The sequence below is a fragment of the Mus caroli genome, unplaced genomic scaffold (assembly GCF_978045245.1).
Source record: "Mus caroli unplaced genomic scaffold, Mus_caroli_1 scaffold_2, whole genome shotgun sequence".
Taxonomy (NCBI): domain Eukaryota; kingdom Metazoa; phylum Chordata; class Mammalia; order Rodentia; family Muridae; genus Mus; species Mus caroli.
In genome coordinates, this window is record NW_028227257.1 from 104,025,802 (window position 1) to 104,050,811 (window position 25,010).

The following is a 25,010-nucleotide window of genomic DNA, read 5'->3' on the forward strand; positions in this document are numbered from 1 at the left end:
GAGCCTATGGAGGCTAGAACAGGGCATTATTAGATCCCCAGAAACTGGAGTTAAGGATGCTTATAAGCTTCCATTTGGGTGCTGGGAACCAGGTTCTCTTCAAGAGCAGCAACGCTCTTGACTTCTCTCCAGCCCCTGTCATCATCACCACTACCACCACCATCATCATCATCATCATCCTCATCATCCATAGAGCTCAGGCTGGCCTTGAACTTTTGATCCTGATGCTTCCAACTCCCAAGTGCTGGGATTATGTACCTGCTTTATGTAATGTGTGCTAGACAAGCTTCTGCCAATCGAGTGATATCATCAGCCCTGGATTACAACTTCAGAGGAGGGCATTGAAAGCTGTGTGAATCACACATCGATAACGTTTCTTTCTTATAATTTTTTTTTTTTAGTTTTCTTTTTTAATTAGATATTTTCTTTATTTACATTTCAAATGTTATCCCCTTTCCTCATTTTCCCTCTGAAAAGCCCCCTATCCCATCACCCTCACCCTGCTCACTAACCCACCCACTCCCGCTTCCCTGTCCTGACATTCTCCTACACTGGGGCATCGAGTCTTCACAGGACCAAGGGCCTCTCCTCTCATCGATGTCCAACAAGGCTACGTATGCGGCTGGAGCCATGGGTCCCTCCATGTGTACTCTTTGGTTGGTAGTTTAGTCACTGGGAGCTCTGGGGGTACTGGTTGTTTCATATTGTTGTTCCTCCTATGGGGCTGCAAACCCCTTCAGCTCATTGGGTCCTTTCTCTAGCTCCTCCACTGGGGACCCAGAACAGTGACATGGTCCAGAGGATGCCTCCCTGGAGAGCCCCGTGTTAAGTTACTCATTGTCCAGCATTTTCTATCTTTAAAGTGGGATAATAAAGCTCTGTGTCATGGGCCTGTTGAGAGAATTTAATTATTATGTTCTGATGTCCACTTACTGTGGTCATCAACCTAGGTCTGCCATATGGAGCCTCTGAGAATCCACGCTGGCCTCCTCTGCTGCCCTCTTCTGTCTCTCACCTCTGGGATTCTGCAAGAGCCTCTCTGTTGCCCTGGTTCTGCATCGGCTCGGTTCCAACAGAAGCAGAGGATTCTCCAAGAAAGGATCACCACCCTGCTCCTCTCTGCCTAACCTATAACCAGTTGTTGTTAGCAGATCGGAAGGAAGCCTAGGGCAGGGCCAAGAGGAGTCTGTCTCTTGTGAAGATATCTCTGTGCACGAGCCCCAAGACGTTGTGACTTTTGAGAGAGATCTCAGGAGGAGAAGGCAAGGAATCTTTCCGTGAAAGGAAGAGGACCGATAGATCTAGTGCACATGGGAAAAGGAGACCCGTGGCCCTCAGGCCCACTTGCCACGAGCCCCTGCTCCAAAGTTCTCCCTAAATCGGGGTAACCGAGTTTTACTCCTTCCTTCAATGTACAGCTCCCCTTCGTCACTGAAAGAAGGGCCGTGGTGGCGAATATCCCCGAGTTTCCTTAGATTTGAGAATCTCTTACACAGAGAACTTAAGGGGAACTAGTTTGATTAATATGTATTGCACGCCCACGGAGTGCTGGGCAGTCCGAGGAACCGAGTAAACTAAAAGTACAGTCTCATCCCAGAAAAAGAAAGCCCGGGCTGACTCTGGGGACCCTCATTTCTTCGGAGCGCACTTTGGATTCTGATCCTCACAAATCATCAATATTTCTCAGTACTTGGACTCCCACCGGGCTCCCCAGGGCCTTCTGGAAAGCTGAAGGATGGGGCGTGGAGGCTGGGGGGGGGGGAGCGGAGCGGAGCCGGGCAGGCTGGGGAGGTGAGACTGGAAGGGCGGGGGAGGGGGCCACCTAGGTGCGTTCCCCACTCGGTACTGCGCAGAGACTCTTCCAGGAACCGCCTGGCACCCTGGGCGGTGGACTTTGGCTGCTGTGCGCCCCGTCTGCTCCTCCCCTCCCATCCCCAGCAGGCTCAGAGCTTCACTCCGGGGCGTGTCCTGCCTACCTCGGGCTCACAGTGGTCCACTCCGCCGGCTCCAGTGGCGGCGGAGCGGCGGCTGGCTGCGGGAGCCGGAGCAGAGGTGGCGTGAGCCGCGCGGGGAAGCAGCGGTGGCCGCGGCAGGCACCTGTGCGGAGCAGGAAGAGCAGGGCTAGGGTGGGTGGTAGCTGCGGCTCTGAGCCGCGGAAGGAGCAGGTATCTCCCAACTGGGATCCTGCTGTTCCTGTCAACCTCCGGCTGTCTGGCAGGAAGGTAGTGCCGAGCTGGGGACACTGGTGTGGGCAAACATGTGCAGCAACAACTAGAGGCCTCGGGACAGGTTAACGTGTGGTCCCAGAGTAGAGAGGAGAAGCAAGGGGTGCCCTGGACCATGGCAGCCTCCCGCCTGGACTTCGGGGAGGTGGAAACTTTCCTGGATAGGCACCCAGAGTTGTTTGAAGATTACTTGATGCGAAAAGGAAAGCAGGAACTGGTGGACAAGTGGCTACAAAGGCACACTTCTGGACAGGGGGCTTCAAGCCTGAGGCCTGCCCTGGCTGGCGCTAGCAGCTTGGCTCAGAGCAATGCTAAAGGCAGCCCTGGCGTAGGTGGTGGTGCTGGACCCCAAGGCTCTGCCCACAGCCATCCCACGCCCGGTGGTGGTGAAAGTGCTGGGGTTCCCTTGAGTCCCAGTTGGGCCAGTGGCAGCCGGGGTGATGGCAGCCTGCAGCGGAGAGCTTCGCAGAAAGAGCTGAGGAAGAGCTTTGCCCGCTCCAAAGCCATCCATGTGAACAGGACCTACGATGAACAGGTGACCTCCCGGGCCCAGGAGCCCCTGAGCAGTGTCCGGAGGAGAGCCCTGCTCAGAAAGGCCAGCTCTCTGCCCCCCACCACAGCTCACATTCTCAGTGCCCTGCTGGAATCGAGGGTGAATCTGCCTCAGTATCCCCCTACGGCCATCGACTACAAATGCCACCTCAAAAAGCATAACGAGCGCCAGTTTTTCCTGGAACTGGTCAAGGACATCTCCAATGACCTTGACCTCACCAGCCTAAGCTACAAGATCCTCATCTTTGTCTGTCTCATGGTGGACGCTGACCGTTGCTCTCTCTTCTTAGTGGAAGGGGCAGCTGCTGGCAAGAAGACGTTGGTCTCCAAGTTTTTTGATGTGCACGCAGGAACCCCACTGCTCCCCTGCAGTAGCACAGAGAACTCAAATGAGGTGCAAGTCCCCTGGGGCAAAGGTATCATTGGCTATGTCGGGGAACACGGAGAAACTGTTAACATCCCGGATGCCTACCAGGTAGGACCGCTTGTCCTCGGCTCCCCAGCCCACTGGCTTTGCAGCCATGCCTTCCCTCATCCTTTGACCACCAGGACCACTTCTATTTGAACCCTTTGCAGATGTTATTTAAGTTCTTTCTTGAGTTTTGTTAGAGTGTTGTATCGTCTTTGACAGAATGGTGCTTTCCTAGCACAATGGCTTATGGGAAGTTAATATATCACTCGATAATACCACGTGGATCTCTGTCAAGATTTAGCCTTAAGATGTCTGTCTGTATGGCTTTAGAATGGATCTGTGAACTTCTAGAAAGAGATGTAACGTCCAGAATCTAAGTGTTATCATGAAGAAAATGGGTGTTTTGTGTCTCTGGTGTCTGTGGGGGGTGGGGGTGGAGAGGTGGGGTGGGGGTGAGGGTGGGAAATAGCGATTTTCATGTTGTAGTTCAAGGTTGGAAGGTGAACAGGGAACCTAACTACATACTTGATGCCTACGGTTTCTCTAGCTTAAATTTGCTTGAGTTTCAAGGTAGAAAGACAGGGACCTGTGACTGGATCAGTGACCCATTCAGGTCTTCTTCATATCTGCCGCAGTAGAGTTTAGAGAGGTTGGACAAATAAAGGGACAAGCCACTTTCAAGCTTGGGTACAGCAGGCAGCTCTCAATAGGGGGAACCAAGTAGAGGTTTAGTTTGTGAAATGCCCCCATTGGTATATTTTTAGCAACTGCTAAGGCAATGGAAGCAGTGGACACGCTAGATTCAAGTGGAAAAGCAAGCCCAGCTGGCTGTTGTCTGGTTGTCCTGTCTTTTCCTTTTTACAGTGATTTGAACTTGATACTGGATGCTGGATCTGAAAGGCAGTCAGTTCTCATTCCTTCAGTTCCTGAGTGGTGGAGCTGGGATTCTGAGAAGGGAAAGTTCTTACATACCCTTGGTCCCATGGTCATCTCACGACTATATCTTGTCTCAGGGAGGCATGTGATTCTCTAGAGTTTGGGTGCTTTTGAACACAACTGCAAAAGTTTGTGGGAAGGACATTTATTCTCCGTTCCACCTGAAAGGTTACAATTCTACACAGACCCACCGAACGGAGCCTCAACTAAAGTCTCAGAGTTTTGTGGGATGTCTGTCAGCAATGCCCCTCTAATAGCAAGCAATGCCTAAGAAGACATTTTGTTAATCTTTTGTTATTGATTAGTTAACGTTATTCGCTATATCCTTCTGAAAGACTCTGAGGATGAGCAACCTAATGATGATTTTCAATAACCACCCAGCTCTCTGTAGTCCTAGGGAGCCATGGGAAGAAGTGGAAACATTTAGTCATTGATATGTTGATTGATATGTTGAAGAGTCCCTAAGATATCTGTAAAGATCACAAGTGCTTTCCCACTCTGGCTACAACCCTGCTGTGTGTCCCAGCTTCAGATGTCCGTCCTGGGTTGGATGAGACGTGTAGAATCTTGGACAGTGGGCTTGGTTATTGCCCTTACATCTCTTTTCATCCACAATCGGGTTTCCCCCTCCTATTTCTATGGCTCTCTCTGTAACTGTTCTCTTGGTGCTCACAACTTTCATTTGATATTGTTCAGATATGGCACTTTGTTCGAGACCATAATTCCTGGTGTTCTCAGCTCCGTGCCTGTCTCCTCGATGTGGAGAATTGTGGCTGTGGAAGTTGTCGCGGGCAGAGTAAATCAGGTTTTCTGTGGCCGTGCTTCCTGTGAGCTTGGCCTTTATCCTGCAGACCAAGTGTAAAGCAAGTTGCTGTTTTGTATTTGGAAGCTGCCTTGGAAGAAGGCAGGTTTTCTTTTGCATTTCCCCCCAGGGCAGTAACAGTGGCTATAAATAAGGCAGGTTTGTTGTAGACTTGAGGATGGCAGGTGCGGTGCTCCAGGGAGCCCGAGATCCCTGTCCCTTTAGTTTCAGTTGGTTTTGCTGATTATTGTTGGATTGTTGTTGTTGTTTGCTTTATCATAGGCTTCTGCTATGTATTTGTGTATTTATAGTTGTTGTGTTTTTTTTATTGTACTTATGACATTCTCGGATGAAATCATTTTTCCTTTTGTTTTAATGCATTATTGTCACCATTAGTGGGGCCTAAACAGAATTACTTAATTTCACAGTCTTTATTTTCCATTCGCAAAATGGGACAGATACACCTACCTGGCAACTGTTACTATGTGGACATGAGGTGAGATGCTTTACCGAAGTTCCTAAGATGGTACTTTGCACAAGGCTATTACTTAAGAAATGGCAGCCATCTGTGATGATGGTGCTGGTGGTGTCTCATTGGTTAGTATTTTTCTCTTCACCTGTGTTCAATTGTTGTTCCCTTATCTGAGAATGGGCTGTGAAGTCAGCACATTTTACCAATCTAATCTCTCCCTGAGCCAAGCTTCCTCCTCAGGGTAACTGTTTTAGAATCAACATTAAATCCAGAGACTTTATAATCAAAACAATCATTCTTCTATTTTTTTAAAAAAAGATTTGCTTATTTACAGTGCTCTGACAGTATACCAGAAGAGGACATTGGATTCCATTACAGATGGTTGTGAGCCACCATTGTGGTTGCTGGGAATTGAACTCAGGACCTCTGGAAGAGCAGCCAGTACTCTTAACCTCTGAGCCATCTCTCTAGGCCTTCATTCTCCTATTCTTAAGAGTCTCTTAAGCGTCACCAATGGCATGCCATCATACCCTAGCCTAGCAAAAGCTCCATGTTTTGTTCCTTAGGCAACTTCTCCAGAGCTGGCTTGCTGCTGCCTCTTTTTCCTGTTCTAGCGTTTCCCCATTCGTTCCCTTCTCTGATCTTTGGATATATATATATATATATATATATATATATATATACATACACACACATTATATATATATATATACATATATATATAATGTGGATGGTGGATGGGTGTTTTGCCTGCATGACTGTGCATCACATGTATGCAGTACTCATAGCAGCCAGAAGAGGGAGTCAGATACCCTGGATCAGGACTTAACAGACAGTTGCGATCTGCTCTGTGGACTTCTGGAAGGGCAGTATTTGTAACTACTGAGACATTTCTTCAGAACCACACCTGTCTTTTTATTATGTTGCATTTATTCTTATGTATGTAACCATCTCGAAGTCTCTGTGTAAAAATATAACCACGCTTCTCTACTCTATACCTCTGTGTAGTTAAAGGTGTGTCTTGCTCAGATTCAGTTAGTACCCTTTTATTTTTCTTCCAGAGAGTGAAATTTTATCACACAGAGTTTCAGATTTTAATTATTGGGTAATTAGGTTAATGGTCTTAATCATTTGGGGGCTTCTTTGAGCAAGAACAAGGCATTAAAGACACTTATGCAATTATGATAATGAATATCGCATCCTGAAGTCAAGGGTAGAATATTTAATGAGACACTAAAGTTGAATAGGAGTTTGGCAGCAAAAATAAATCTCTTTTGCTTTCTCCATTTTGAATTGCATTTTTTAATTTGTCCTAGAAAACAGGATTGAAATTAGAAAAAAAATAAAGAATTGCAAGTGGGAAAAATATATTCCTTTCAGGTATCCAGTTTGATCGTGGTGAATGCAATTTCCCTTTCTTCCCTGACAGTTATCAGTTATTAAACAGCCCACTTTAATATAGTAATGAATAAATTGCCCTGGAGATGTTGCAAATAAGAGCACTTAGGTAACAGGTGCTCTCTTTGAGATTATTCCAAACACCCAGAATATAGCACTTTAGACGTTAATAGAAAGTGCAAGATGAGCTTGTGTTGGTGTTGCTAATGACGATACAGGTGTCTGATGGGTTTGGGTCTGAAAAGCAGCAGGCTGCTTTGTTAGGTGTACTGAGAGGAGGGATGGGATGACGCAGGAGAGTTGCAGGTGTGCTAGGCTTTCAGAAGACCAGATCTGTTTACACAACAGAGTCACTAATTCCACAGGTCAGATCCAACAGATACAGAGAGCCCATTATACTTGCGCGGTAGGGTATAGAAAGGTAAGAGGTCACACTTCCTGCCCCCCACCTCCACTCCCAACCCCCTAGTGCTTACAGTTAAGAGCTAAGAACTTTTTACCACATTAGGCTCAAATGGCCAAGCTGGGTGGTGCCCTTCTAGAAACAATGGGTCACTATGGAGCATGTGTTGGGAGAGTCCCTGAAGGAGGTGCCCTGCCAGCTGTTAAAAGAAGGTCACATTTCCTTGCTGGATCGTTTTGAGGCTGGTGGGAATGTTTTCGGTAGTACAAAATGGCTTCTGAGAGAGTGGAAAGCAAGCACAGGATGTGTAGGGGTGAGAAGGACTGTTTTAACTCAGCTAAAAAAAAAAAAGGCATTGCAACAGTGAGCCACAAGAAGCTGCCTCGAATGATCAAAATGGCACATTGGCTGATTGGGTAGCAGCGACTGAGTAGATAGAACAGAGGAAGGCTTGAAGCTGTGGGAGTAACTGAGTCTGTAATGATGGCCTGGTGGAGCTGTAATGAATGACAGAACTAAAGCAGAGACAGGAGGAGTGGCCGCAGGGAACAGATGGGTGTTGTCCTATAGGTGAGAATTTGGGTGAGGGGGAGGTTAAGTCAACAGTGATTCGGTGATTCGGAGACTGTAAGTGTGAGAGATATGGAGAGGGTTGACAGCTTTATCAGAACACAGGAATCATCAGGGTGTGCTGGCAATTGCTCTAAGTTTGGGGCTATGTACTGCCTCTGAGGCCAGCCTGGGCTACAAAGGGAAGCCCTTTCTCAAAAGAAAACAAAGCAAACAAGCAAATAAGACCCTAGTTGGAGTGAGGAGCCAGGTTAATGAAAAGTGTTGTATGCAGGACCAGCGTTGGCATTTGGGGAGTCTAGGAGAAAATGATGGGCCTGAGACGTGAACTCCCTTCCTAAGAGTCTGCCCTCCAGACCACACCCACCTCCAGACAGAAATCCTAATTGACTGCAAATTCTGGGCTGAGAAATTCTTTCTGTGTCTGGCCTGGGATGGGAGGCCCTGGCTGACCTGCCTGCTGCCTGGTGCCTCCAGCTCAGGGTGGAGAGGATCACTACCTTGCTCTACCCTGAGATGCTATGGACCACAGTGTTCTTCTCATGCTTCCACACGGATGCCACTCAAGAGCAAAGGGCTACAGCAGGTGTGGCTTATGGGCTTCTTTCCATACAGACGGCCAGGTTGCTGTGCCTATTTCCAGGGCAAAGGGGGAGTCTAGGTGGAGCCTGGGACACGGGGGAAGCGAGGGTCAAGTGATCAAGAGCTAATTTGGGGCAGGAAGTGGGGAGTCAGCACGTAGCCAAATCTCTGAACTCCTGGTTCAAACTCAGCCGTTCCATTGCACTTCACATACAAAACAGATTCCAAGACCAAAGTGTTAAGAATATTCACAGGGCAGTGGAGCAGCATCCGGCCCCTCCTCCCACAACCGCTCTGGCCACATGCTCACGAAGCTGGCCCTGCCTGACTCTGAGTCATACTGGGTATGAGAGGTTCAATTTTATTCCAGCCCAGTGTCTATTGCAGTCCTTCCCGTGGCCCCAGCTTCATCCTAATTAAATTATGTACCATTTTCGATGCTTGGACAGGGCCTTTCTATTTTTGTGCCTTGCTTCCTTCCTGCCAGGGATTCTTCCCCCCCCTCCCCCCCCCCCCCCGCCTCCATCTTTGCCCATTCAAATCCTACCCTGCCTTTCCATAATGGAAGAAGACACAGCTGATGGCTTGTGCCAGAGAAGAGATGGAAAACAGAACAGAAGCTACACACGACGATGCATTGAAGGGTGAGCTGTGCTATCGCGGCATGTTCACTATGTATTAAATAATACTGTACTAACATTTAGCAGTTTGTTTTCATGGAATTAATTTTTTCACCTGCTTTTAATCTCTATGTTTACATTTAAAGGGTCAGTCTCAGAAGGAATGGACTTGAGGCATCTAGAAAGCACACCGATAAAAGTGCTTCCAGCCCTAACGAGGCCACAGAGGGTCCATGGTCTCATCATTGAGCTGTGAGGTTGACTTTAAAAGGGGTGTTGACCCTGTTCCAACCCTGTACTATAAAAAAATTCCATGAAATTTTATTTTCAGCTCTGCACACAATGTTTTTTAAAATTTCCCCAAGCCCACGGGCAAGTTCTCTGGCCCAGAACCAGAATTGATTTTTGTGCCTGCAGCAGGAGACATTTCCTCTCTCAGACCCCCTCTTCCTGACAGACACACGGTCATGATAAACATAAGGACAGACCTCACGTGGCTACTTGACTGAGAATGGAGCCTAGAGAAGTCCCCGTCCTACAGAATCACAGCAAGGTGATTTAAGGTGAACTTGGCCTTCCTCCTTACCCCCAAAACTAAATGTTTACTAATCTGAAACCATTTATTTTGGTTCTTGAGGTTTGGTCACCTGTTTATTTACAAGGCGGGCTTAATTTGGAAGCTAATTTTTTTCTGTTTAATATAGTATTCAGGAGACATGTGAACATTGCCTCTGAAATAGCTTTGCTCTGTCTTAGAGGGAAGTCACCAAGACCCCTAGGTGCACTGCTTGGCTTGTTAGCTCCTTAGTTGCAGGGTGGTGTTTTGCCACCTGACCACATTCTTTTTGGGAAGTAGGATGTGGGTTATAAAAAGGCAAGTCTCATTGTTTAAAAGAAAGTGGGATGGGTTTATAATATTTTGGGAGGACCTTAGGTTCTTTGGTCATTTATAGGCAAAGAGGCTAAATTTATTTATTTGTTTTTTTTTTGTTTTGTTTTGTTTTTTTTTTTTTGATGAAAACAGCAAAGAAGGTCCCTGGTGCCATAAGATGTGTACTTGCTACAGTCCCAAGGGTTTCTTATTAACTGCTTAGTTCTAACAACACAGCGGTTTCACATATTAATGAGACTTACTTTTGATCACAAAATATAGGTTTGCAGGTGTAGAATGAGAAGTCTTTTTTTACTTGAATGAAAAATATTGGGCAAGGAGGAGACACCTCTGTAGGCTATCTATTAACAATATTGATAGAAGGCATCGGGAACCCTGCTGTTATTAACAACCACCCCCCTCACCAGTGTACTGTGGGGCAGAGATTAACCCTTTAGTGAGAATTTCCATTTCATCCTAACAGTGCTTCATTTTATAGGAGGAAAGACTGAGGCCTGGCCACATTAAGGATTTGCTCAAAATGGCTCAGCTGACCATGGAGAGAGCCGGGATTCAAGTGGAGATGTGAGGCCTGCAGAGCCTTCTTGTACAGCCACTCTTAGTAGTCTCTCCTGGCCTCTGACTACTGGGTGCACATCACCCCTGTCCTTTGCTTGCCTTTTTCTTTACTATCTAAGTTCTCCTGGCATCCCTAATATAATTACAGTACCAGTACCAGGGAGTCTAAGGCATACCTTGGTGACAGCCTGTCTATCTTTTCTCTCTAATCCCACCTTGACTACATGTCTGGCTGCCTCCTTCCAGTCTCTGTCATGCTGTAATGCACCTGCTTTGCTCTAGTGTTTAGCACTCCTGGCCACTTATCTTAAGTGAGCACTAGATCAAGACTTCACTAGCCCTGCAGTGCACTGGACAGAGATGCCTAAGAAACTAAGTGGTTGACCTGTATCTCTGCCTGGCTCTGGCCAGCTTATACACCTCCAAATAGCAAGTCCTGACCATTCAGACAACAGGGATGATTAAGCTGGAAGCTCAGCTCTTAAGCATATCTTTAGAGTATTTAGTCTCCATTTTGAAAGCTAAAAAAGTAAAGGCGTGTAAAAACCTAAATAACTGGAGGTTTATCTGAATTGCTCATCTGCATCAATAAAGCACCCACTCCAATGTGCCTTGCTTTTTTGCTTTTTGAATTTTTTTCTTTTACTTTGAAGAGGCCATGTAGAAGTCCTGTTATACACAGAATGGCCTCACTGGGCGTGATGGCACACACACCTTCGAGCCCAGCAGTAGGGAAGCAGAGGCAGGCAGATCCCATGTGAGTTTGAGGCTAGCCTGATCTATATAATGATTTTCAGTCACCAGGTGCTACATAGTGAGACCCTGCCACAAACAAACAAACAAACAAACAAACAAACAAACAGTCAAACAAAGCAGCCAGCCTGACCCTTGCCAAATAAATACTGGAAACTAGGAACCTACCACGGAGAACTCCTAAGCTGGGACAGGCTCTGCTTAGCTTTTTGCAGGTGCTTGTAGTTCAAGGCCTTACAAATCACAGGGTTTTATTTTGTCTTGTTCTTCTTTGCAAATCCCTTTCAGATGTGGGAGATTATATTGACCAGCCTTGTGATTATTATTTTTTAGAAGTGTTGCCCTTTCAAGCTTATTGATTATAAGTCATGTGCTTCACATAGTTTCAAAAGGTCTCATAAATATTCAGTTTTCAGATGGCTGCATTTCTAAGTGACTGATTCTGACTGACTTGGTCTTATTAGCTGTCTGTGGACCAAATCTCTGCAAAAGCTCTGCCTCCCTTCTGTTACTGAGAGTTATCACTGATGTGTTGGGCTAGTTGCTACCTCTCCGCCTCCCTCCACCCCGAACTGCCACCCCAAGAACAGAAGGCAACCTCCAAAACCCAAAGACCACAACAGTCGTGAGGAGGGGCTGCCTAATCAGGGTTAGTGCCTGGGGAGCCGGGGAGGAACTTAGCCAGGGACAAGCCAAGTCTTTGAAGAGAGAGAGTGTCAGGGAATTGGGGCCCTCCTCACACCCTACCCTCTTGTTAGTGCCACACACTGGTTGGACTTGAGAAGGCTGAGTGGATACAGGGAATCTGGCCCAGCAGTTGTCTCCAGTCAGCTTCCTGGCACAGAGCAGTACAGGTGGCAAGCACGTCTGGAGAGGGAAACCCATTGGTCCAGCAAAAATGCTCAGTTTTCTCACCAGGGCCATCTGTGTAGAGACCAAGTCAGGAAAGAACAGGCTTAGACAAACTGAATGGCACCAACTCATAGCGTGCTCTGATGCAGCCCTGTTTTAATGCCTTCACGACACTGCCTCTGTTCTATGTAATTCTACATATGGGGACGTGGTCCCCACCTAGGGATCCCCTACATAAAGGATACTGTCCACAGGGCTGTGGTCTACTCTTCAAGAATAGTGTTCTTTATTCCTGAAGAAACTCCAGGGTCATCACAAACAGCGACGACAGCTTTTGTTTTGTTGATGGAACTTTCCTCCTTTGATTTTAATGTTTCTGTGAAAGATTTCACAGTGCAGTTGAACAGGCTTTAGTCTCAGGACCAGGGAGCAGGGGGCAGGGGGCAGGGGGCAGGGGGCAGGGGCAGGGGCAGGGGGCAGGGGGCAGGGGGTAGGGGGCAGGGGGTAGGGAGCAGGGAGCAGGCTTGTATTCTTGGGTCTGTTGTATATTTTTTTAAGCATAACATATTTATGTTTTCTCATACTTTTCCTCATATGTTTTTCAGCATAACAGTATTTCCTGACATATCCACCTTATAGTATTTTATAAGCATCTAATCATTAAATCAAGTCACTACATTCTCATGAGATAATGAGGAAGCATTTTCAGAAGAAACACACGGTCTAATTAACGTTTCCAAGCATACTGTTCAGAGTTCGCAGGCTGGCTCTGCCAAAGAACTTCCACACAAAAGCAAACTTTTCACCTAAAATATCTACATTGACTTTATTTCCTGGGTTCTTCCTTCCTCCTCTCTCCCCTTCCTCTCCTCCCTTCCCTCCTCTCTAACTTGTTTCGTTTTGTTTTGTTTTACTTTTCACTGGGGCCTTGCTATGCAGCCCAAGGTGGATTTCAGGTGTTTCTGCCTCAGCCTCCTCAGTTCTTCGATTAGAGGTGTGTATCACCATGCTTACTTTATTTTCTGTACTCCTGATACTCTGGCATTTGGGGCATTCCAAGGCTGGCCAACTCTAAGAGATAGCAAAGCCTTGGATATTCAGACCAAACAATTCAGAGCCAAGAGCTGTACAAATCGATATTTTTCCAGCTGTCTCCAATCACCCATGACACCAGAGAGAAACAACTTCAAACAAGGGGAAGTTTCTCTTGGCTCACAGGTTCTGAAGGTCCAACCCAATGCCATTGCCTTGGGCTTGTTCTGAGCTAAAGTATCCCGGGGCCAATGCACGTGGTGAAGGAAGCCACTTGTCTCATGTTCCCAAGCGGAATGGAGTTTGGGAAAGACCATGGACAAGGTATAACAAACCCTCAGCCAATGACCTGCCTCCTCTACTTAGGCCTCTCATCAGAATATTGACTCAGCACTGAATTCATTATGTGCTAATCACTTAATAAAGTTAGAGCTCCCATGAGCCAATCAATTCTCATAGTCCAACTGTAGATGTATTACACTTCAGACCAAATCTTCAACACTCATTTCTTTGGGGGACATTTCATTTTAAACCAAAATTTCACACCAGGGCTCAGACTGCTTCTCCCGCCCAGAGCCTATCAAAATTATTTAAGACTGGCCATCCTAAGCCTACTTCTTGTACCTTTCCTTCTTGACTCTTCCTTCCCTCCAAATCCCCAGTGAAAGCTCCTGCCCATGTTCTGCCCTCCCTGCTTCTGGCAATTGACTGACCCACTCCTTTCTCACGTGACCTCCCACCATACTCTGCTCTTGGAGTTTGTGAACCCAAACTTGTTTCCTCACGGTAATCATTCCTGTCTTCATAACTTTCCATAGAAGACAAAAACAACACTGGGTGTCTTAACCCAGTACTGCCTAACCATGATGTCTTTTACAATGGCAACGATTGTTTTAAAGTGTAAAATGAACGGATGGATTAAATGAACATTAGACTGAGGGATTTACTGGTCAAGATACACATTTGGCATTGACCAAGCGTAGCTCTGTTGAACTTCTTTGTAGAATTGATCAATGAGTTTATTTTTCTAGCACAATATGTAATTCCAAAAGTACATATTGGGTTTCCGTGCAGTACACTCTCCATATTAAATCTTCAGTATGATAATCTGCAGTTTCATTGTAGAAATCCTAAGGACTTTTAAAAAAATGACAAGACTTGGGTTAGCTCACTGTGAAGTGTGTAAATGCTGGCAAGTGCCGTTCAAGGGCAGATGATCACATTGTAGTTCATCAAGTTCTAATAGTTTATTAGGATAGGAGAATCTGTGACCCAGAGGGCGCGCGCGCGTGTGTGTGTGTGCATGTGTCTGTATGTATGTGTATGTGTGTGTGTGCATGTCTGTGCATGTGTCTGTGTGTTTGTATATGTGTGTGCATGTGTTTACATGTGCATATGTGCGTGTGTGTGTCTGTGTGTGCATGTGTTTGTATGTGCATATGTGTATGTGTGTGTATGTGCATCTGTGTGTCTGTGTGTGTGCAAGTGTGTGTATGTGTCCGTGTGTGTGTGTGTATGTGCATGTGTGCTGAGAATTGACCTAAAGGTCTTGGACACACTAGAAAAGTGCTCTACCCATCAGCCTAATAGCTCCAGCCCTCTGCTGTTGTTTCAACATCTTAAGATGACAGCAAGCCCACAGCCTCTCTGCTTCCATCTCCTGAGTGTGGGGATTGCAGATGTGGGCTACTTTGTTTGGTTTCAGGATTCATTTGACTTTAAATTCATTGCCATTAATTTACAGGAAAGCTTTCTTTATGTTTTTCTTCTATGCTTTCTTGGCGTTACTTTAAAGGCTCTGCATCACCAATTTTATGCTGTCCGTACCAGTTTATCAGATCACCAGAATGTTCTAACCTTTACTATTTTTCAATAAAAAAATTTGATGGTATTCTTTTATCATTTGCATGGCTGTGTACAGTTTAATGACTGAATGGCTTTTATGGGTATTTTGCAACCTAATGTGGGTGATTACATATTTAAAGTTTAATATCGACTGTAATGGAGTTAAAGATTGTAGACTTGGGACAGAGTTGCTAGGAAACCTTTCTAGATTTTTATGCTTTTTCTGCATAAGGATTTCTGGAAAAGTGAGGCTATACCCCTCTGTTTCCAGAGCCCACAGGTTTCCCAGTTAGCCTTCTCCTCTGTTTCTAGAGCACTGTTACCCAAGGGCTGCACAAGCTGCAGTTATTAGGACTGTCTTCTGCTTCCTTCTTGTCTCCAGGAATGTGACACCACATTCAAGACCAGATTCATCTATGTCTTATTCTTTTAGTGGCTTGTAAAGCACCTGACAATCGTAGCATCTCCTCTTGTTCATAGTCGCAAGACTATGTAGAGAACAGAGGAGACAAGCAGCTAGTAGCAACACTGTACCCAGCCTTACCCAGCGGGAACATAGCGAGAACTTTGGAGAGCCCAGCCTGGAGTTGAGGCACCTCTCCTTGATTCTGTTATCCATTATAAAAAATGAAACAAGAGAGGAAGTTCTGGGTTGGTTCTGCCTTTTACTCGTGCCTGCTGTGAACAGAGAGTATTGGCACTTGAGGGACTACCTACTATGTCACCATACAAAGGCAGGAGAACATTTTATCCACCTCCAAATTAGCCAAATGGAGATCCCATGGAGTTAAATTGCAGAAACAAAAGGCCACCTGGGAAAAGGGGAGCCACTAGCATCTTAAGAATGTGCCATATTTAAGGCCTTGAGTTTCTGTGGAAGGAAGAGGTGATTTCACTCTGTAGAGAGAGCTTCCAAGGAAGCCAGGAAAGGCATCGCAGCAACATGACTGGACTAGTGATTCCATGCAGTAGCCTCATGAGGCAGAGTAGCTTGTTGAGAGACGATATGGTGATGACACAGTCCAAAGTTCCCTGGAAAACACACAAGTAGAAAACTAAAATAAATATGCCTTATCATTAGCAGGTAAAGCCTGAATTTACCCCCCCCCCCACGCCACCTCTTCTCTATTGATCTACTGATCTGACCCTCCTCCTAAGATAGAAGTCTGAGATTTACTATAGCATTTGGCAACTAAGGGGTGCCTGGGTAAATTGAATAAATGGAAGCACCTCTGTCATCACTAACATTCAGTGTTATGTAGGTTAGAGTTTGTGCTAGTCATCCTGTCCCACAGAGAGACATAACCAGCCAGAATAGATTATCTATTATACATAACACTTCAATTAAGCACCCCAGTGTTTCTCCGCAGAGGCACCGTTGGTATTTGGGAATGAATAAGTACTTCGTTGCTGTGAGCTTAGAGTTGACTACATATATACCATGGCATTCTTAGAGCATCTTTGGCCTCTGCCCAGACGTGCTTGCTCACTTGCAGCAATTTTAACAGCCTCCCTATACTGTCAAATGCGCTCTGGAGACAAGGCTGGCCTCTAGCTCACAGTCTTTGAGAAGTAATGATGTGGGAAGGTTTGGCAATGACTGTGTACAGTTTTAAGACTATTGATGGCTTCTAATGGAACAACTCCAGGTCATCCTAAGAAAAATTTTATGGGCACATGATGCTAAGACTTATATGTATGAATATTTATTATAGTGCGTTTATAACAATGTAAAGTTATCAACCAAAATATCTGACTAAAGGCTTGACTAACTAGATTATAGTTTATCATAAAATGGAATATTTAATCAAAGGAAATCACTTACAAGATGCTATTAAGCAAATAAAGCATATTAGTAATAGAATCTCAATTTTCTTAGCAACAATAACAACAAAAGCTCAAACGAGTAGGTGATAGAAGCAGTCTCGGAGCAATCACAGTGGGTTCCGTTCACTATCCATGCCCTGTTTCGTATTTTATTTTTCCAGATGTTTTTACATGCAATGCTAAGAAAGAAAGACTTATACATGTTTTAAAAGGCTAGTGCCAAGATTAACTGAAATTGTGAGAAATGTTTTGTTTTGTTTTTGCTGCCTTGTAAAGACTCAGTAAAAGCACAAGGTCTGTGGTGAAAAGCTGGAAGCTGACAGGTCCAAACATGAGTCGAGGCGATCCCACAAGGGAGAGTCCAAGCACAGGTTTTCTTTTCTGTTCTGGACCCAAATTCAAACTCCACACTAATCGCTGCTTTCGCATCATGCCTCCTAAGCCGAGCGTTACGCTGCGGTCACACGTGGGAGCTGGTTCCTTCCCCGACTGGAGCTCATGCGCATGGCTGACTCGGAGTTCCTTTCCAAAGAGGGCTCTTCCTCGGTGGACTCCACATCTTCAACACAGAGATGCCTTCCTTAGATGAGGGGATGGGGAGAGAAATGAAGAAGTGAGTGGGAGGATTTTCTAGGCCAGCTCAGGAGAAGCGCAAGCTCCCGGTTCCCATTTCATTGCGGCTGTGCTTGCGAAATACCTGCAGTGCAGTGCGCCTTTATCCTGGGCGGCTTTATCCTACCCCAGTACCTGCAGCCACTGTCCCACTGTCTCAGGTCTTCAAGCAGTGAGCTGTCCTCTCCAGCAAGTCTCCTCCTTCCCCAGGGCAGTGCCTTCTGATCAGGGCCCCCTAGTACATTGTAGATAGGCAGTCCCCAAAGGATGGGTGAGCTAGAGAGCCCTCCCTGAATCCCTTACTGGGCAGGAGTAGCAGTATGGGGCTGATGACTTAGGCCATTGCCCTCACTCCACACCCATGCCAGAACCCAGCTGGGCAAGGAAGCTACCAACAGAACGCAGCTGCTTACTCTTGTCCACGTTACCCCTTTCAGGGTCTCAAGTAGAAGGATGTAGGGAGTCATGGGATGGGGGCAGGAGATGGAGGCTGAACAGTATGTGGACCCCTGATTGATTTGACTTCATATTCAAGGCATACATTCAAAAAGAAAATTACTATAAATTTCAAGAAAATAATTTTAGAGCCTTGAACTTGACAGGTTTGGGGTGTGGTGTGATGGTGCTGGATACTGGCTCTTAACCCAGGCTGAGGCAGGGCCGATGCTGTGACTTCAAGTGTAAGCATGAATAACGGGATTCCATGAGATCTCAGTGTGTCAAGATGCTTCCCGTGTGAGCCTGGTGACAGGTTCAGATCCTGGAACTCATGTAGTGGTGCAAAGAATGGACTCCCCAAGGTTGTCCTTGTGTCTTGTGGCATGTACACCACCCCCACCATGCACACACAACAATAATAATAATCACAATAGCATAGCAATAATAACAACAATACATTTGAAAGAACAAATGATTGGGATAGAAGGCTAACTGCTCTTCACTCACTCCCCTAGTGCTTCACTCGAGTGACTCACACTCTTGGCATCTGTCATTTAAGTTTTGGCTCATCACTCGTTCTTCTAGATTGTGAATTTGTTAAAGGTATGGGCTATAGCTTTCCTGGCTTTGGAACACTCTGTGTTAGTATAGCATCTAACACATGATGTGATTAGTACACACACACACACACACACACACACACACACTGAATACATGAGAAAACAATGCAACCGTTAGGTGGGAATACCACGTTAGAACAAAGGCTTTAGGTAATGTCACTGAGCTAAGGCAAGGGTCCCTTCATTTTCTAATGGACTGGTACAGGATGGGTACAGGGATTCGGTGGTCCAGCCTGGGAAAGTTAAAGAGAGGAAGGCGCATAGAGCAGATGCTTCATGTGTTACCAGTTAGATTATGGAAGACAAAAGCAAGAGGTGGCTAATGAACTATGGCTCTTACGGGACTGAACTGGAGCTCTGGGAAAGTCAGGGTGCCCAGGTTCATCACAGAACATATGCTTATTTAAACTCTAGTGCTGATATTTTTCAGGCAAAGCATAACGATTCCCTGGAGAAACTATGGAAAGGCAGACAGAGATTCTTGTTTGCAGGGCAGTAACTCAAACCAGATTAAGTATGTAGAGCACCTTTGGGGTTCAAGCCTTTGGGGACAGCAAATGCAAGCCATTCCCACCTCCACGGTCTCCAGGAAGCACTTAGAGCTCGCCCATCTGTACTTGTGTTCAGGAAACACTCTCCAAGATGCCAGACTCTTTCTTTTTTCTCATAGTGGGGGTGGAGCCGATGGCCTCACCCCTGCTTGTTAAGTCCCATCGGCTTCTCAGTATGTTTCCAGCTAAATCTGCCATTGCCTTAAAACCACTCAACACATGGGAAAGATGAAGCTCTTTGGGAGTCATCGGTGGTCAGTTTGTTAAGCAGCCAAATGACATTTCAAAGACGGGTCACAATACTTAGTGCTCCACAGCGCAAGGGAATGGAAAGTGGACACACATCTACCACACACATCCCAGAGTCCTCAGAGCCGCAGGCTCTCACCCTCTACCTGCTTTAGTCTCTTTCTCATCTCTCTCTGCCTGACACTGTTCTCTTTGCCAACACCCTGCCCCTCTAGGTCCTTTTCATTGGGGTTCCCAGCTTTCTGCCCAGCTTCTCTCCTTCCTATCTGTCACCCTTATCTTGCCGTTTTTTTTTTTTTTTGCATTTCTTCCTCATCTTCTCGGTCTTTCTGACATTATTGACAACGTGAAACAGATATAATATTTAAATAAGGATTATTTCCCAGTTTTTTAATTTCAAAATCAAAGTGTAAATCTCACAGATGCCCCCCCCCCCCCCCCCCCCCCGCAGAAAGCTACTTCTCTGACTACCACGTGGCCAGTGACTGGACCTTCTTTTCTATTTTAAAATCAGACACATGGAATATTTGTCTTCCCTTTTAAGTACACAGAGTTTAATTAGATTTTAAACTGTGACCCCATGCGGTCTTTGGTTGTAATGTGTTTCCTGTGGGTCAGTGTCTTATAACATAAAAGGGATTTTGCCTCCCAAGAAGGTTCTAAGAACAAATGGCAGGAGCAGTGTCATTTAAAATACTTGATAGGCAGCACCCAAGGTTTATTAAAACAAGGACAATGACACGCATTTCCTCTTTGGACTCTCAGCAGCAGTACACAAGTTGCCATGCCACCAACAGGCCAATTGTTTTTTTTTGGGGGGGCGGGGGGTCTTGCCTCTGCTAACCCTATGCTGCTGGTGGTCAGAGTACCATGCAAGAGAGAGGAGTGTCCCCCATTCTTCAGTATATAAAGGGAAATATTTTTCATCTTCCTGAATGCACCAGGATGTGTACGGGATTTGATCACCTCTGCTGTGACTATAGACCTTCTCTTTTAATGTCTTAACACTTTATAAAACACGTTTATTCGCTTGTGAAATCCAACCACAGGGCTTGCTTCTGCCCTTCTGTGACAGTCCATCTGAGGGAAAGTCTTTGGGCTTTCGAAGCTAGGTAGCTATGTTTCCGAGAGCTGACATTTTCTTGCAGAGTCTTACTATCTGTATCTTTCTTTCTTCATGATTCCTAGCAGAACCTGATCACCCCTGCTTTAGGGAAGCCATTCTTGTTCCTTGATAAAGGAGCCCACTCATTACAGATGCATTTCTATCTGCTAAAGCACAGGCCAATTTGTCCACATATCAGACAGGAAAACTTAAATAAGCGAGTACCCAACTGCTCTCTTTACTTATCTTCTCTTGTGGAGTTGCCCCTTTTTATAAGCTACTGTGTCTGAGGAGACATATATAGCAAAAATATCTATCACAATACTTATTACTGCTATAGTAGAAACGCCATCTAGCCCATTTCAATGTTCTCTTTGCAGAAATTCCATCTATACAATATCTATATGGTACACTTAGAAGTGTTTCCTGTGTTTGAATATTATTTTGTGCTTGGCACTTGTGCAGAATAATCTCCTTTATTTTCCTGATACTCAGAGAGGAAGAAAGGGTAGGTGTTATCATCTCCATGTTTTATTCAATAGGAAAGAAACACTGGGGTACCACAGGGCCCTAGAGTCAGAAACAGGCTGTTTTGTCCCTCCCGCTGTGAGACTTAGAGAAGATCCAGTAAACAGCTTCTGTTGGTTTTTTTTTTCCTGCTCTGAACCAAGCGAACTGCCATAGATCATTTTCAGCTGCTATCACACAGTGCCTGAGACCATGTAAATTCATGGAGAATAGGATTTGTTTATTTCAGAGTACTATATGCTAGGCGGTCCAGGTGCATGATGTGGGCATTCAGTGAGGTCCTACTTGCTACACCACGATGTTATGGAGGGTGTCCTAACGGTGAGTCAGAGAGGATGACATCATAAGCCTTCACCTTTATGATGCTGTCTAACCCTATTATCTTCTGAAGGCCTTGCCTTCAAATGTCATCCACATGTATTTGGGGATTCAGTTTCTAACACAAACTTCTGGGGAAGATATTCAAACCGGAGCCGAATGCATATGAATCATCAAAGCATCACATTGTAATTAGTGAAGCAGACATTGGCGTGCTCAGTATATTTACAGGCACTTGTAAAATTCAATTCCTGAATTAGATAGATCTGCCCTTCCAGGTCTAGACAGTGCTGAATGTCCAAAGTGCCCCCACATGAGCAGCATCCCCTTGGAAGTTATGGCCTTGAGACAGTGTAAAGCTTGCTTCTTGCAAGGGATCTCGGCCCTGACACGGAAGGGCAGCCAAGAAGGGTGGTCTATGCAGTCTCCCTACTCCTAACTCAGGCAAACGACCCAGCCTTCTTGGAGAGGTTCAAGGAGTGGGCCCCATGGTCGGAGAGGTTATGGAACCTATTGTAGGATCCAGCGAAGGAAGAAGAGTTTCTGTTTTTCACAGACAGCATGCCTCCCGACAAGTGAACATTCATCCCTGACCCACAGAGAATTGTCTTCCCCACCCACTCCACAACAGATTCCTTCCTGTCTCATCTTCCTCAAAGTCAGAGGTTGAGGCTAAAGCGTGGGCATCATCTTGAAGTCTGCTTTCACTCCCTCCCTATGTGAGCTCTGTCACCATGTTCTTTGACTCACTCTAAATAAACCTCAAAGCTGTCCATCTTTCTCCATTTCTATATAAGACAGTTGTGTAGAATCACATTATGCTCAAACCACTGCCGTCTTTCATCTTTCTGTTGAAACTGCCTGCTAACAGGCTTGTCTAATTTCACGATTTCCCGTATCCAAAAGAATGCATATGAGGCACTGGGAGTTAGTAAGCTGCCCTCCTGTGTGGAGCTTCTTCAAAGGGTCAGCTTACCTAGTTCTTTTTATTCTGACAGTAGAAGAGCTGTTGGCAAAGAGAACACACGACTGGGTTGCTCTGTACCTGCGGAAATGTCAGCAAATGGCTTTTCTTCTGTTTGCCTCATGATCTTCATGAGCAACATGGGAGAACTCGGAAAACGACTTCCAGGACTTTTCCACTAAGAGAGAAAAACCTCTACAAAATGTTCCTGCTCAAGAGTTTTGAATGAGGAGCTTTGTAGAAAGTTACATTTAGTCCTGAGTGAGCCTTGTGCCTGAACTGCTCATAGAGTGACTAGTGTATACTCTAGAAGGTCACAGATGAGGTTCAGGGGTGTCACGGGTGACACGTGAGGACAAGGCCACTTGTAATGAAGAGTTATTTCACACTTGATCTTAGCCAAAAGGCCAAGAAGCGATGAAGAGTCATTTCAAATGAAGTGTTATATCTTTATCTATCATTGGGACAGCTGGTGGGAGGTAATTCCTTGGTACTGCCATTTCATAATATCTATAAGAAAAAAATGATTTTGGTTCAAGTCTCCTGCAGGGCGAAGGTTCCAGCTAGGTTAGTGGAGTATTTGCCTTGGATGTACAAAGCTCTGGGTTCAATCCTCGGACCCACACAAGCCTGGCATTGTGATACACATAAGTTGTTCTTGTACTTGGAGGTGAAGGCAGTAGGAACAGAAGTTCGAGGCCATCCCCAGCATAGTAATTAGGACCAGTCTAACCTAGGAGATCCTGTCTCAAAACAACAAGAAAACCAAAAGGGGTTTGGGGTTTTTATGTCATCTTCGACAGAGGACATAGCCAACTAACATGTCATAGAATTTGAATTTATGTCTTTAAGTTAAAGATTAAAGAAAGCTTTCCTACATAAGTATTTCTACTGAAAAATAATCAATCTCCCAAGTCCCTTTCTTAACTGAAGAACTACTGGTGGTTGATAGCTGCCAGGGGAGGGAAAGTCACTTTTCTTTTAGGCATGGTTATAGGCTGTATCTGTCCCAGTGGGCGATCCTATGCTCATGTGCATGCGTGGAGTACTAATTGGACTTACTGTGCTATCAAAAATACAGATTAAAAAGGAGTGAGAACATGAGATTGAGAGAAAAATACATTGAGAGGTTGGGTGGGAGCCCAGGGGAAGTTGGAAGGACAGAGCTGGAAATGGGCATAATTGAAATACATTTTATATTTGTATGAAAGTTGCAAACAATAAATTAAGAAAAACTCAAGCCCAAGGGGATAAGACAGACCCTGTACATTAGAGTAGTGAGCAAACAATACCTACTTCCAACTAAAACCTTCAAAGTCTACAACTGTATTGTTGTAGCTTAGTTCCCACTGCACACTCCTCCAACTGTGAACAATGTCTAAATATCTCTGAGAGTCCGTCAGCAATGAGCAAGTTAATTATCTCTTAACACTAAGAGAAATCAATTGATCACTTGGTGAGATCAATAAAGGCATCCATGAGCAGTTCACGGACTGAGGAATACAAGAAACCTGAGGGAACCCAAGATGGCCCAACGACCCTGGCTTTCCCTAAAGTAACTCATGTTAAACTTCATTTGCCTAATTTGAAAGAGGCAGCCGGCCCGTGAGCCCCTTGGTTGGATATCATCTTACCCTAGCATGTTATGATTATATGGTTCTGGTGTCTTCCTTCCACTTAGTGCTCAAGAAACTTGTAAGTCACCAGGGAAGCCTTGATGGTTATACCAGAGAGCTGACCACCTTCTCCACATTGTATTTCTGTAAACTACACCATAAGCTTCAGTATTGCTCTAATTTGTAAAGTTTATAACAACCCCCACCAAATACCCCCAAAGGGAATAGAATTCAACCTTATAAAGCCACAAGAAAATAATTCTGTTGATAAGATTTCACAGGAATATGAAATTCAAAAATCTGTAAGGAATGCTGTCCAGAATCTGTCCTAGCAATTCACATCTGTTAAGATTGAGTGGGCAGGAATTATCTGAAAAGATATAGTGTTTGGAGTGTTTGGGACAAAGGACCTTGAGACTATATCTCTACAGTGTTACTTGTTAATGTTCCAGATGGCAAAACAAAACAAAACGAAACAAACAAAATAAATAATAACAAAAGCACACAAACAACCCCCTCCCCCAAACACTATCAGAGGTAATAATAACTTATGCCACATACTGTCTTAAGCATTTGTATTAGCTCATATCTCATAGTAGCTTTGTGAAATAGTTCTGTTACCAAAATTGATAATTGGATAGCTTGTTTCATTTTCTTTTGTTTTTGCCTTCTGAGACACCAACAAGTAACATTAACTTAAGAAAGTGAAGTAACTTTCTTAAGGTTGTATAAAGTTACAAAGTTGGAGAGCCAGGGTTTGAACAGAGACTGAAGATTAAATACAGTGCCTTGTGCATGTTAGGCAAACATTCTACCACTCAAAACACAACTTCAGTCCCAATCTGTGCTCTTAACCATCATGATTTCCTGTCTTTATTGTAGTTTGGGAGCAATGATCAATGGCCCATTCAACATCTTTCCTTAATGGCCTTCACCAAAGTCGTGAGATAACTTTGACAAGGACTTATCAATGATGTTTCTAGAAACCCTGTCCTAAGTATGAAATTTTAGATTTTGCAATCCTCCTGCCTCAGCCTCTGAGTGCTGGGAGTATAGACATATGCCACAATGCTTAGATCGCTGTTTTATTTTGAATGTGTTTTTGGATCTGGATAGCCCTTTGCGATTTGTGTAATTTTTTAGAATATAGCAGCTCAGTCTGTCCTTGTATGAAAGGTGGAAATTATTATCCTCATGGAGCACGTGGAGAAACCGAGGCTTGGGGAAGGCAGAATTTTTGCAACTAGCGAGTAGCAGACCTGGGACCTAAAACTTAAG

General features: G+C 45.1%; 1 protein-coding gene across 2 annotated transcripts in view; it reads left to right on the forward strand.

Moving 5' to 3' along the window:
* Positions 1–1,946: 1,946 nt before the first annotated feature.
* Positions 1,947–25,010, forward strand: part of Pde11a (phosphodiesterase 11A) — a 366,204-nt gene continuing 343,140 nt past the window's right edge. For both annotated transcript variants that reach the window (XM_021181980.3, XM_085834775.1), the window contains exon 1: positions 1,947–3,252. In XM_021181980.3, the coding sequence (XP_021037639.1) occupies positions 2,341–3,252 (912 nt within the window). In that variant the 5' untranslated portion in view covers positions 1,947–2,340. The remainder of the gene's footprint in view (positions 3,253–25,010) is intronic.